This window comes from Galeopterus variegatus, unplaced genomic scaffold (genome assembly GCF_000696425.1).
Source record: "Galeopterus variegatus unplaced genomic scaffold, G_variegatus-3.0.2 Scaffold624, whole genome shotgun sequence".
Lineage (NCBI taxonomy): Eukaryota > Metazoa > Chordata > Mammalia > Dermoptera > Cynocephalidae > Galeopterus > Galeopterus variegatus.
Window position 1 is genome coordinate 295,947 of NW_007726735.1, and position 13,303 is coordinate 309,249.

At 34.5% G+C, this 13,303-nt stretch overlaps 1 protein-coding gene across 7 annotated transcripts in view; it reads left to right on the forward strand.

Annotated features, from left to right (window-relative positions):
- The window catches only part of LRCH3 (leucine-rich repeats and calponin homology (CH) domain containing 3), a 119,036-nt gene that overhangs the window by 59,882 nt on the left and 45,851 nt on the right, over positions 1–13,303 (forward strand). For 5 of the 7 annotated variants that reach the window (XM_008570702.1, XM_008570700.1, XM_008570701.1 and 2 more), the window contains exons 7-10: positions 3,679–3,772; positions 4,764–4,884; positions 7,683–7,831; positions 10,290–10,366. In XM_008570702.1, coding sequence (XP_008568924.1) covers positions 3,679–3,772; positions 4,764–4,884; positions 7,683–7,831; positions 10,290–10,366 — 441 coding nt within the window. The remainder of the gene's footprint in view (positions 1–3,678; positions 3,773–4,763; positions 4,885–7,682; positions 7,832–10,289; positions 10,367–13,303) is intronic. The other 2 variants (XM_008570705.1, XM_008570703.1) reach the window with 1 other exon arrangement.

Genomic DNA, 13,303 nt, shown 5'->3' on the forward strand with positions numbered 1-13,303 from the left:
CAAACACGGAAAAAAAAAAAAAAAAAAAAAAAAAAAAAAAAAAAAAAAGATCTGGACTCTAGGGCCGGCCCGTGGCTCACTCGGGAGAGTGCAGTGCTGATAACACCAAGGCCATGGGTTCGGATCCCATATAGGGATGGCCGGTTCGCTCACTGGCTGAGCGTGGTGCTGACAACACCAAGTCAAGGGTTAAGATCCCCTTACCGGTCATCTTTAAAAAAAAAGATCTGGACTCTAAAAGAAGTATCAAAGCAGACAGATCATGGAGATACTATACATAGAACATTTCAACTGCTAACAGTTGGAGTGAAGGGCATGTAGATATCCATTGTACTACTTTCCCAACTTTTGTATAGACATGAATTTTTTTCAGAATAAAAAGTCGGGGAAAATTAACTGCTTCTCTTTTAGAAAAGTAATTTTATAATTAGAGTAAGAGGCTTTTTTTTTTTTCCCCCCTAAATGATCTTTATGGGGGAGCATAGAAAAACGATGAAGATAGCCAGAAGGTGTTTGGGGATCTTTATAATCAGTGCTTAATTAGCATATTGGACAAATAGGTCTATATATTATTACATACAAAGTAAAATCATTATCAATAAAATAAGTGACAAGTTGTAAAAACTGACTTACATTCGCATAGGGGTTTGTTTTGGTTTTAGTTGACATAAAGTTTTCACTTTATGTGAATGGCAGGTGAGTAGAAATGGTTTATCCTCATTTTACAAAGGTTAAGTAACTTCTGTGAGCTAATAGTTGGTAAGTAGTAAAACTGGTTCCTGTTCTGTAAAATACCAAGTGCATTGCTCTTTCCCTGTACCTTAAATTCTGTTGCATTTGACAGCATGATATTATAACTTGTTAAAAAATTATGAACATGAACTGTGTAAGAATATATGGAATACAAAATTCAGCACCAGAAGAACGTTATTTTAAATTTGTACCGTTGAGGGCCAGCCAGTGGCTAACTCAGGAGAGAGCAGTGCTGATAACACCAAGGCCATGGGTTCGGATCCTATATAGGGATGGCCAGTTGGCTCACTGGCTGAGCGTGGTGCTGACAACACCAAGCCAAAGGCTGAGATCCCCTTACCGGTCATCTTTAAAATAAATAAAATAAATTTGTACCATTGAAAGTTGCTTTTCAACTTAGGAAGGCTAATTAGAAAAAATAGTAATAGACCATTTTTTAAAAATAGGATTTATCATGTTTTAGAATTCTAGTTAAGCTAACTTTAAAAAATATATTTAAGGGTAAGCAAAAACTAAAGCCATCACACTTTTAGAAGAAGTATAAAAGAATATCTGCGTTCTTCTTCTAATCTGCCTATGTGACTTGGGATAGGCAGCAATTTCTAAGGACACAGAAAGCACTAACCATAAAAGAATTGATAAATTAGATTTCATCAAAATTAAAAACATCTACTTGTGAAAAGCAAATGTTAAGAAAATGAATAAGCAAATCTCAGACTGGGAGAAAATATTTGCAGAACATGTCTGTGACTACAGACTTGTGACCAGAACATGTGAAGAATACGTGCAACCTAATGATCAAGAGACAACCCAATTGAAAAATGGACAAAAAACAGACGCTTCACAAAGAGACATACATAAATGGCCAGTTAAACACACAAAAACAGTGCTCAACATCATTAGTCATTATGGCAATGCAAATTAAGTCACAATGTGATATCACTACACATCCACTAGAATGACTAAAAGTAAGAATACTGAGAACACCAAATGTTGGTAAGGATGTGGAGTGACCAGTGCTCTTATACATAGCTTATAGAAATGTAAAAAAGGTACATCTATTTTGGCAAAATGGTTGGGCAGTTTTGGTTTTTTTAACAGCTCTATTGAGGTATAATTTACAAACAGTAAAATTTATCCATTTTAAGTGTACACTTCAATTAATTTTGGTAAATGGATACAGTCATGAAACCACTGGTATATACAAGATATATGAGGGTACTTCAAAAAGTTAATGGAAAGATTCATATTATCTTTCAATTCTATTTTTCCATGAACTTTTTGAAGTACTCTCGTGCAGCATTTCCATCACTGATTTTGCTTCTCAGTTAGTCCTTTTCCTCTATCTCCAGCCCCAGGCAACCACTGATCTGGTTTCTGTGCATGTAATTTTGCCTTTTCTAGAATTTTATATAAATGAAATCAAACAGTATGTAACATTTTGTCTCTGGCTTCTTTTACTTAGCAAAGTATTTTTGAGATTCATTGATGTTGCATTTAAAAATGGGCAAAGAAAAAAAAGTACAATGATCACAATAATTCCTTGAACTCTCAAAAGGAGAGAATGGAACTGAGAACACCAGAGGTGGGAAAGGAGGAGAGGGAGGAGAGGTTAGGGAGAAATTGGTAAAGGGCCACAAAAAATGTTTACACTGTGTAATGATCAAATTAATTGATTAGTTAACTTAATTAAATAAAAACTGGCAAAAGATTTGAACAGACATTTTATAAAAGGTAATATGAATGGCCAATAAGCACACAAAAAGATAGTCAATATCTAGTCATCAGAGAAATACAAAATACTAGTCATTAGAGAAATACAAAAAACCACAGTGAGATAGTGAGATATCACTTTACACCCATGAGAATGGCTAAAATTAAAGACTGACAATACATACATTGGTAGCTGGAACACAAATACATTGCTGGTGGGAATTTAAAATAGTGTAGCTACTTTCAAAAACAGATTGACAGTTTTAAAAAAGTTAAACTTACAGTACCATATAACCTATTTGTTCTACTCCAAGGTATTTACCCAGAGTAATGAAAGCAAGTGTCCGTACTTAACTAATGTTCATGGCAGCTTTATTCACAGTAGCCAAAAGCTAGAAACAACCTAGATGTCCATCAACAGAAAATGAGTTTTAAAAATTGTGTGTGTGTGTGTGTGTGTATACATACTGATTTTTAATTTAATTTAATTTAAAATTTTTTAGTGGCTGGCCGGTACAGGGATCTGCGTCCTAGACCTTGGTGTCAGCATCACGCTCTACCAAGTGAGCTAACCGGCCAGCCCAACCTCCCTATTTTAAAGTCAGCTAATTAGCAATCTTATTTCTATCTGCAACCTTAATTTCCCTTTGCCACGTAAGGTAACATACTCACAGGTTTCAGAGACATCTTTGGAGATTGTTATTCAGCCTTCCACACTAATCTTAAAGTGAAAAAAATCAGATGGTAGTTAATCTCTCAGGAGCCCACAGTAGCTCATCGAGAGGAATTAACTGGGAAGGGATGCATGTGAAATTTCTGGCAAAGTATCATTATAAAGTTGTCAAAATTATATGGCTAAGGTATATGTGCACTTTAATGTATGTAAATTTTACCTCACAAAAAGGGTACTATTGAAACAATTGAGAGGGCATGTGGAGGGGGTGAAGGCATAGATTAAACAAGAATGGCAGAATGGTGATATTTTGGAAGCTAGATAATGAGTACCAATGGGGGCTCATACTATTTTGTTTACTTTGTTTCTGTTTGGAGTTTTTCATATTAAAAAGTTTAAAGAATGACCATTTTGTTCCTATAATTAAGTGACTGTGTGCCATGAGAGTATTTATTAGTAATATTGCACCTGGTTTATTTCAAATGTTCATTTTTAAAATATCAAACTTTGTGATAACAACTGAAGTCTCTTTTTGTCAGCCATGAAGAACTGTACTCAGGTCGCCCTTATGGAGCCCTTGATTCAGGTTTCAATAGTGTGGACAGTGGTGATAAGAGATGGTCAGGGAATGAAGTAAGTTTTTCTTCTATACCACACACTATAACTCTTGATTAAGAGAAAATACAATGATGAAAATGGAAAATGTCTTAATTAGATTCAATTTCTCATTACATAAAATATAGAAAAGTCAGGGGAGGGGCAAAAATCCCATACTCTTAAAAATGGTATTCGTTCTTTTTACTGTCTTTTTTACCCTGTGCATTTTTACATTTGTTATCTCATTGTCTCATATAAATACTTTCATATCCTGGAAAGCCAAACAGGAGCTAAGACAGTTAAAACTGAAGTGTATAATTTGAAGGGCTTTGTAATCTCAAGCAGAGGTGGTACAAGTGATGCTAGAAGGTGAGAAAACAAATAGGACTATAGGCTGATGGGTAAAGAAATGAGAACCTTAGTGAAGAATATCCATATGCTCAAGATAAATAACTTTCTTAGCTAATTATATCATTTTTCTGTTTTATTTAATTATTGGTATTATGTTTTCTGCTTTTTTAAATTACTAAGGTATAATATTTTAGCTATAAATTGGATTAAATGATAAAATAAGCCTTTATTAACAAGACTAGTAACCTACCATTTATAACATTGTTTCACTGGGAGTCCATAGCAAATTAATTTTAAACCACAGCCCATTTGCAGTTTGGGGTTACTTAATGTGTGTGTCTGGATGGATGTGTGCATAAGTGTGGCTGTATCCATACAGGTACATATACAAAGAGACTTTAAATGCATTTATATTTATAGTCACGAATACCCATCTATTTGTTCTTTTCGTTAATTGTTGTAAAATATACGTAACATAAAGTTCACCATTTTAAGCATACGATTCAGTTGCATTAACTATATTCACATCATTGTGCAACCATCACCAATGAGTTCATCTCCAGGGCTTTTTGGTTGTTTCTTCTTAAATATAAATTTTAATGAGTTTATATTATACCTGCCGTGTTGTCTAAAATTTGAAATGATTTTTTTTTAATATTTCTGCAATTTTTTTAAGCCTGCAGATGAATTTTCAGATCTGCCTCTTCGAGTAGCAGAGATTACTAAAGAACAAAGACTACTAAGAGAAAGCCAGTACCAAGAGAATCGCAACAGTTTAGTAGTAACAAATGGTGGAGGTAAACATAATTCCAGTGACATCTGAAGTCTTTATAATCACTTTAACTTTTTAAAGTAGTCTTTTTCATATCCACTACTTTGTGTATCTGTAGCTTCTTCACTCTTCTTTTAAACACTTCTTTTCATATATGATTGAAAAAAAATTTTCCATTGGGATGAAACTTCAATTTCTCTATTTTCAGGCTTTCAGTTAAAATATAATGTTTCCTCATTTTTATTTTAGGAGGAAACTTTATTAGAGACAGTTCACCTGGAATAGATGTTTGTTAATCTTGGCTAAACCATGATCATCTTTTGAAGTTCCAGTCTCTTTTTAAGATTCCTACTGTGTGATTATTTGATCTCTTTCAGGAGTTCAGTGCATTTCTTAGTGGTTACCTTTTCTTTCATCTGGAATTATGCTCTTTGGGGCATCTGAATCCCAGTTTTCCTTATTCTGGCATTTACAAATTTGTTCTTGTTTTTATAGTTTGTTAACAAGCAGAATTCCTTCTGCTTCTTTGTGCTTCTGAAGCAGACTCTTGATTTTAGCGTTCCATTCTAGATTGCTTTAGTTTAAATTACCAAATCTTAATGTTTAAATTTTGAGGGCCAGTTATACAAGAGAAATGACTTTGATTTTGCGGAAATGTATTATATTATCTGACATGAGCTTTCATCTGTAAATGATTATTTCAGTTAATAATTGAAATAATTTGCTGTCTTTCTTGTCCTTACCATCTTTTTAAATTCTTCTTTACACCTGTCACTTGCCATTCCATTCACATTTCAGTAGTCTTCTTTTAAATTTTTTCTCTCATAAGAGATATCTTTCCCCATCAGTTTATTTAAGACTTCAAATAATGTCTACATCTGTACTGTCCAATATGGTAACCACTAGCCACATGTGGTCAATGAGCATTTGAAATGTGGTTTTTCTGAATTGAGATGTACTGTAAGTATAAAGTACACATCAGATTTTGAACAATTTGTATGAAAAAAAGAATATAAAATAATATATTGATTATATGTTGAAATGATATTTAGATTTATTAGACAATATTATTAAATCTAATATTATTAAAATTAATGTCATCTTTTTTCTTTTTTGTTTTAAAATGCGGCTACTAGAAAATTTAAAATTACGTAGTGGTTCGCTTTCATGGCTTGTATTCTTTTTCTCTTGGACCACACTGGTCTAGATAGCATGAAGAAGCGATGTTACTTTCTTAAGAAAAGTTGTAGCACATTGAAAAACATGGATTTATGTACGTAGTTTCTTTTTTTTTTTTTTTACAAAAGATGACCGGTAAGGGGATCTTAACCCTTGACTTGGTGTTGTCAGCACCACGCTCAGCCAGTGAGCGAACCGGCCATCCCTATATGATTACCTGTATGCAATATGTGATGATCAAATCAGGATAATTAGTATGTTCAACATTATACAATGTAACCAATTCCTCCCATATTCCCTCTCCCCCTCCTCCTTTCCCACCTCTGGTAACCTCAGTTCTGTTTTCTTCTTTTGAAAGTTCAATATATTATTGTGATTGTTGTATCTTTCTTTTTAAAAATTACTTATACTTGGTGTTGTCAGCACCACGCTCAGCCAGTGAGCGAACCGGCCATCCCTATATGGGATCCGAACCCGGGGCCTTGGTGTTATCAGCACCGCACTCTCCCGAGTGAGCCACGGGCCGGCCCCTATGTACGTAGTTTCTAATGTGGATATAAATATATAGCCTTTCCATCCTTATTTTAGCTATTAATAAAACTAATAACACAAAATTCATTTTTATGTTAATTGCAATTACAGAAATATTAAAAATAATTGAATCAGAAGACTAAATTAGGAAATAGACTTCTCCAAACTCACTGTCTCCAGCAACTATAACTTTTAGGCAGTCCGTAAAACATCATGAAATAATGGGCCAGGATTTAATGCATCCCTGGAGAAACCAGCTCAGTAGCAGGTTTTGGGGGTTTTTTTCCCTCGTGTGCCATTTTAAGTAGTTGTTAAAAACAAGTACTTTTAAACTTAAAGATAATGGGGTATTCCCACACTTGCCAGATGAAATATGAGTAATGATGTTGCTGTATCTTATTTATATGCTTCTCCTCACTCTTATTTTGTGAAGAAGAAATTTCTCAAATGGTTTCCTTATCTCCATAAACTGCTGTAAATTATCTACAGTGTTGACCTCTAGAAAGTAATTTTCTAAATAGGAAAATCTTTGTTCTCATTATGGTTTTTTTTTAAAGTTCAATTGACAACAGTTGCAGAAAGAGAAATAGTAACTATTTCTTTCTCTCCAAGTCAGTTTACTTTTATCTTTCTCTTTTTTATTGCCTTTTACTTTCTTTTGAGTTGACTATGTTACATTTTCTGCCTCCCAGCTCCCCAAAGAGATAGTTTTAAGCCCTAAATCTAAAACATGAAAAGAAGTCCTAAAAGAAGATGCATCTTTCAGTCTTTAAAATTTAATCTTCCTCTCCCTTTATCTCACAAGCCCAAACTGTCTTGTTTAAAACAGTAAGGAGCTGTTCAAAAGAAAAAGAAATGTTAGAAGTCTACATTTCGATAATTACTATCAATTACTGCATTCTTCAGTTAATTAGCACTAAGGTTTTTTTGGACACTATCTTTGTGAGTGGTCATGTACTAAATAATAAAGGCTTAGTAATTTAAACTTCTTATTCCTCCCACTTTCAGAATAGAAAATGTTAGGGAAAAGGAGAGAATTTAAGTAAATGTCTTTTAATTGGCTGTCTAATTTGAATGTTTTTCATGGTGTGTGTGTGTGTATGGTATGTATAGTGGAACATGATCTGGATCAGATTGACTACATTGACAGCTGTACTGCAGAGGAAGAAGAAGACGAGGTGAGACACTCCAAGGGACTGGACTCAGACAGCCTGAGTTCACAGTTTATGGCATATATTGAACAGCGGCGAATCTCTCATGAGGTAGTAAACGCATTTAAGCCTAAATATGTTGCTATCCCATTATAAAAACAATTGGTTATAAAATAAATTTTGGTCATGACAGTGATTTGTTGGTTTAGGCCTAACTAATCATTTTAATGTTCACTTCTGATTTCAGTCCTAAATTTTTCAGATTTATTCAGAAAATCAGACAATAGTCTCAAGTAGGGTTTAGGTTTATTTTTCAAGTAAGAAGACAAATTTCAGAATTTTGAAGAAAAGGGCCGGCCTGTGGCTCACTCGGGAGAGTGCGGTGCTGATAACACCAAGGCCACGGGTTCGGATTCCATATAGGGATGGCCGGTTTGCTCACTGGGTGAGCGTGGTGCTGACAACACGAAGTCAAGGGTTAAGATCCCCTTACCGGTCATCTTTTTTAAAAAAAAAAAAATTTTTTTTGAAGAAGGAATAAAAGGAATCCTAAGGCTGTTGAAGAAGATACAAAGGAATATGATGCTTTTCATTGTTTTGTTTTATTGTTATTAACTGGTAAACGATAGTTTGATCAATAATTAAGAATTAAACCAAAAATTTGACTTTTGTGGCAACATAAAAACCTAACCATAGAATTTTTTTAATGAACGTAGGTATTAGAGCTTTTATGCGAAGCCACAAAGAATATAAATTATTTGCTATTAAAATTCTTGGGTGTCTGTTATAGTGGAGCATTGAGTTGCTTTAGAAAACAAATGAACATTCATCCCACTGCAGAATCTCTGCCAATTCCCCCAGGGGTCTCAAGTAGAATAGCATTCTTCAGTATATCTAGACAGCATAAAAAAATGGCTCCACTTTAGTGTATGTGAGATTATGTCTGGAGTTGGTCCCAGGCTCTGAGCAGGGGTTATTTGAGAAAGACTAGGGGCTTTCTTGAAGACTGATATGTGTAGCCCTTTAGAAATAGAAAATAATCACTTCAAGTGGGACATGTAAAAAGCCTTTGGTTTTCCTATCTGAAGGCTTTTGAACACAGTATTTTTTGTTGGTGTTCAGAAGACATTCTTGTATTTTAAAGTTGGATTAAGTTATATGAATCAAAGTCCTATAGCTCAGAGATAGCAATGTACCAGGTGACTGATAAAAACCTCTTGTAGTTCAAATTATGAGCCTTCCTACTGGAACAAAGGGCAAATACTTTGCAATAAAATTAAAATTAATGATGCACATTATAATCTTTAAAGGATTCCTTTTTTTTCTTTTGGCTTTTCTCTTTTATCATTTTAAGTTTAAGCTGTAAAGGTGGGGTATCTTTAGTAAAATTGCAAATGCCTGTTATACTACTATGAAAAATTATAGTACCATTTCTTTAATTCATTATATTAGTTCTTTTGTAATAATATGTTTTTTAATGCAAGCTATATATTACTTATGTATAGTAGTCTTTATGATTCTGTGCCATAGGCTATGATCCCTATGCCCAGACTTTAAGGCAATCAGCTTTTATCCCATTGGAGTAATTCACCAGATTTTCTAGTTATATATGGTATACCTATTTCTTGAAGGTAGACTATAAATAGTTTTATATTTGATTTTTAGGTATCCTTTTTGCAAAAGTTTTTCCTTTGAAGGCTACCCATTTTTATGATTATTTTTGATGTTTAAGTAAGATTTTATTGCTTCTAGAGATTCTCATTTGGCAAACTATGAGGGTACTTCAAGAAGTTTGTGGAAAAATAGAACCGAAAGATAGTAAGAATCTTTCTGTGAACTTTTTGAAGTATCCTTATATATCCTGTGATAACCTTTAAGCCTGTACCTTTAATTTATTGTTTTATTTTTCAGTGTGTGGTCTGTATCTCTTAAGCCAGTTTAATTTTCCTCAAAATGCTTTTTGGAAATGACCTTTACTCTACAGTTTATAAGTGAAATTGCCAATAATGTTTCTCTTTTAAATACTGTATTTATATACATAAATAGAAATTACTTTTTGTCTTATCTTTATCTCACCAACATCCCCAGGATTATTTGTGTGACTGAGATAAGAGAGAGTTTGTGGTGGTAAAGAAGCAAAGAAATGTAATCTCCCCAATGAACTGCCTATTACTAGAAATATTCAAGAGAAACTTAGCAAATGTCAAGGTAGAATAGGCAGGAATTTCTGTCCTAGATGAAAGTTTGCACTAGATAACCTAAGATCCTTTCCAACTCTAGCTATCATTCGATAAATATTACTATGTCACTATAATATATATAATACAGCGAGAAGGAAATCTATTTTTTTAAAAAATAAATGTTTGTGGATTATGAATATTTTTTATTATCAAAGCAATAGTATCACCTATAGTGCTTTTAAACATAAAGTTCACATTTGAGGATTCCATTAAAATATTTTTTAATGTAATATATAAATCTTTAAATGTCAAGTTGAATGTGAATTGTGTAATCACAGTGTACTAGATATATATGTTAAATTGATTTATTTCTGCTTGTTTTGGTCAAGGGTTCACCGATAAAGCCAGTAGCTATTAGGGAGTTTCAAAAAACAGAAGACATGAGAAGATATTCACATCAAAACAGGTTTGAGAAACCAATTCTATTTTTTTGTTTCTGTCTTAAAATTCAGTGATTAGAGCATAAAATGAGTTTGCCTTTGTGCAGATCTGTGTATAATGAAGGTGCTTAGATACTGTATGTTTTAGTTAACACCATGTATTTAGATATGAGTGACAGTGTGCTTTTGTGCTCATGTCATAAAAAAGAGGTAAAAACAATTTTTTAAAAACAAACAGAAATTGATTATTGATTCTAAATTCAGGTTTACCATTACCTGTACAGTTAACTGATTTGAAAATGATTAATAGCAATGAGATTTTGTGGTGGTAATGTGTGGTTTCATGCATAAAGAGGCTAAAGGAATTTCAGGAGTCCTAATCTTTTTAACTTAAATTTTTGACTGGATAACAGAAAATTAGAGACAGCAATATGCATCCTCCTTTCTATCTCAATTAATATGATCTTTCCACTACACTTAGTGCCTCTCAGAATCATTTAGAGCACTGCTTCTCATTCCTGAATTCCAAAAGGTTTCTTGCCATAAACTGTATCACAGTAGCTGAAAACTTTCCAGTCTTTGGTTATTTGCCTCCAGTCTTAAAACAGTAGACTTGATATGCCTATTCTTAAATGACAGTAAATTTACTATGTAGAAATTGTCATACATAGTTCTTTACTTATACTTGACATGGCATTAAAGTTGTCTATACATACAATAAAGAAAATGTAGAGAGAATAATGAAAGAAATCTCATAATTTGTTCTTTTATAGTTCATGGGAATTTAGTTAAATTTCATATGCTTTGAAATTTATTTCAGAATGGCTTTTTAGTCGCCATGTGTCCTTATACTGAGGGTGTGATCTTTTGAGTTTCCAATTTTATACAGGGGTTTCCTATTACATTTCCCCACCTTGGGTGGACCTAGGCTTTAATCTCCTGTCCCTTTCACCTCCTGCATTCATCATAGGTGAAGCTTAAGATCTCCAGGATTTAGCAGAAACCCTCAAGGTAAAACCCAGCCTTTTTACTCGGTTAGCTTATGTAGTAGTTTTCTATTGCTTCCGTTACAAATTTAGCATCTTTTTTTTTTTTTTTTTTTGTCTTGTCTTTTTCCGTGTCCGGCAACGGATCGCAACCCTCAGTGTTGCCCCCGTACCGGACCGGGGACCGGCAACGGGATTGCAACCCTCGGTGTTGCCCCCGTGCCTCGCTCAGCCAGTGAGCGGGAACCGGTCTGTATGTGGGATCCGAACCCTCGGGCGGGAGTGCTGCTGCGCTTCCCAAGCGGCGCACTTATCCAGTGCGCCACCGGGCCGGCCCCAAATTTAGCATCTTAAAACAACACCCATTTATTATATTACAGTTCTGTAGGATAGAAGTCTGGGCATGCTCACCTGAGTTCTCTGCTTAGAAGCCAAAATCAAAGTAGTAGCCGGCCTGGATTTTTATCTGGAGACTCTGCAGAAGAATCCACTCTCAGACACCTACATGTTGTTGGTAAAATTCAATTCCATGCAGTTACAGGACTGAGGTCCTCATTACCTTGCTGGCTGGCTGTCAGCTAGGGGATCATTATCTTCTTTTAGAGTCCACCCATATTCCTTGGTTCATGGCTCCCTTCATCTTCGAGCCAGCAGTGGTGGGCCAAATTCTTACATTTTGAATCTTTCTGACTTCCCTCTCTGCCACATCTCACAAACTCTTTTGCCTTCCTCTTTTGCTTTTAACGGCTCATGATTACATTAGTCCAACTTGGATAATCTCCCCATTTCAAGGTCAACTGATTAGTAACCTTAATTTCATCTGCAAAGTTCTTTGCCATGTAGTGAAACGTAGTCACTGGAGTAAAACAGCACACAGAGATCACTGGGGCCAAACGGCTGCCTACCACACCAGAGTTCCTGTTTTTACTTCTTTTTAGTATCTGTATATTCTTTATTTTCATGGCACCTCTGCAGTACATTTTAAAAGATTATTTTATTATTTTTTAGCATTTCAGTTATTTCCACTGGGAGAATCATTCAGAGTATTTAGTCCGCCAAGTGCTAGAAACTAAAGCCATGATTGGATATTTCAGATCATCAGACCTTCATACAGTCCTTGGATGAGAACTTCATACTTTGCCCCAGTAACTAGTTAAGCTCCAAAATCAGTGCGTACTTTATTTGTTTAGTTAGCAGATATTTATTAAATATCTATGTGCCAAGTACTTTTCTAGATGTTGGGATATAGCTATGAACTTCAAAGTTCCTGCCCTCCTGGAATTTACATTTGAATGGAATAATGAATCACACCTAGAAGACAAAACACCTCAAAATGACTGACAACTCTCAGGCTGGAAAGACTTGTCTGGAACCTAAATAATATGTTAACAAAAAGACTATCTCAGCAGTTTGTCAGTTACAAAGACTCAAAGGAATTGAGTTAGTTTAACAAATTGCTACTTGCCCACTAATTGTCCTAGCCCTCTGATAGTGACCTGAAAAAGAAAGTTGCTTACTTCTTTTCTCTCCTAATTCTCCCCTCCTTTCATCCACCATGCCCATTCCTTCCCACCTACCCCTCCCACCCCCATCCCACATACATAGATAATACCCTCCTGAGGGATAATAAAGATAGGGGGATACATTAAATAAAAAGTATGATAAATTGGTGAGTGTTTTATGATTATTTGCCATGATGGATTGTATGACTTTGAAGGTAAAACTAGCAAAAATTATTATTTTTTTAATTATCAATTTTTTAGGGGACTACTTATACTTTAATAGTATTTTAGTTCAGGAGAGATGATAGTATCAGGCAAGGGCCTATAAAGCTCATTAACTTCTGTAAGAAGCAATGTAAAATTTAAGAGGCTGGCTGGGTAGCTCAGTTGGTTGGAGCACAGCCTTACAATCCCAAGGTCATGGGTTCTGATTCCCATACTAGCCAGCCACAAAAAAAAAAAAAAAAAAAAAAAA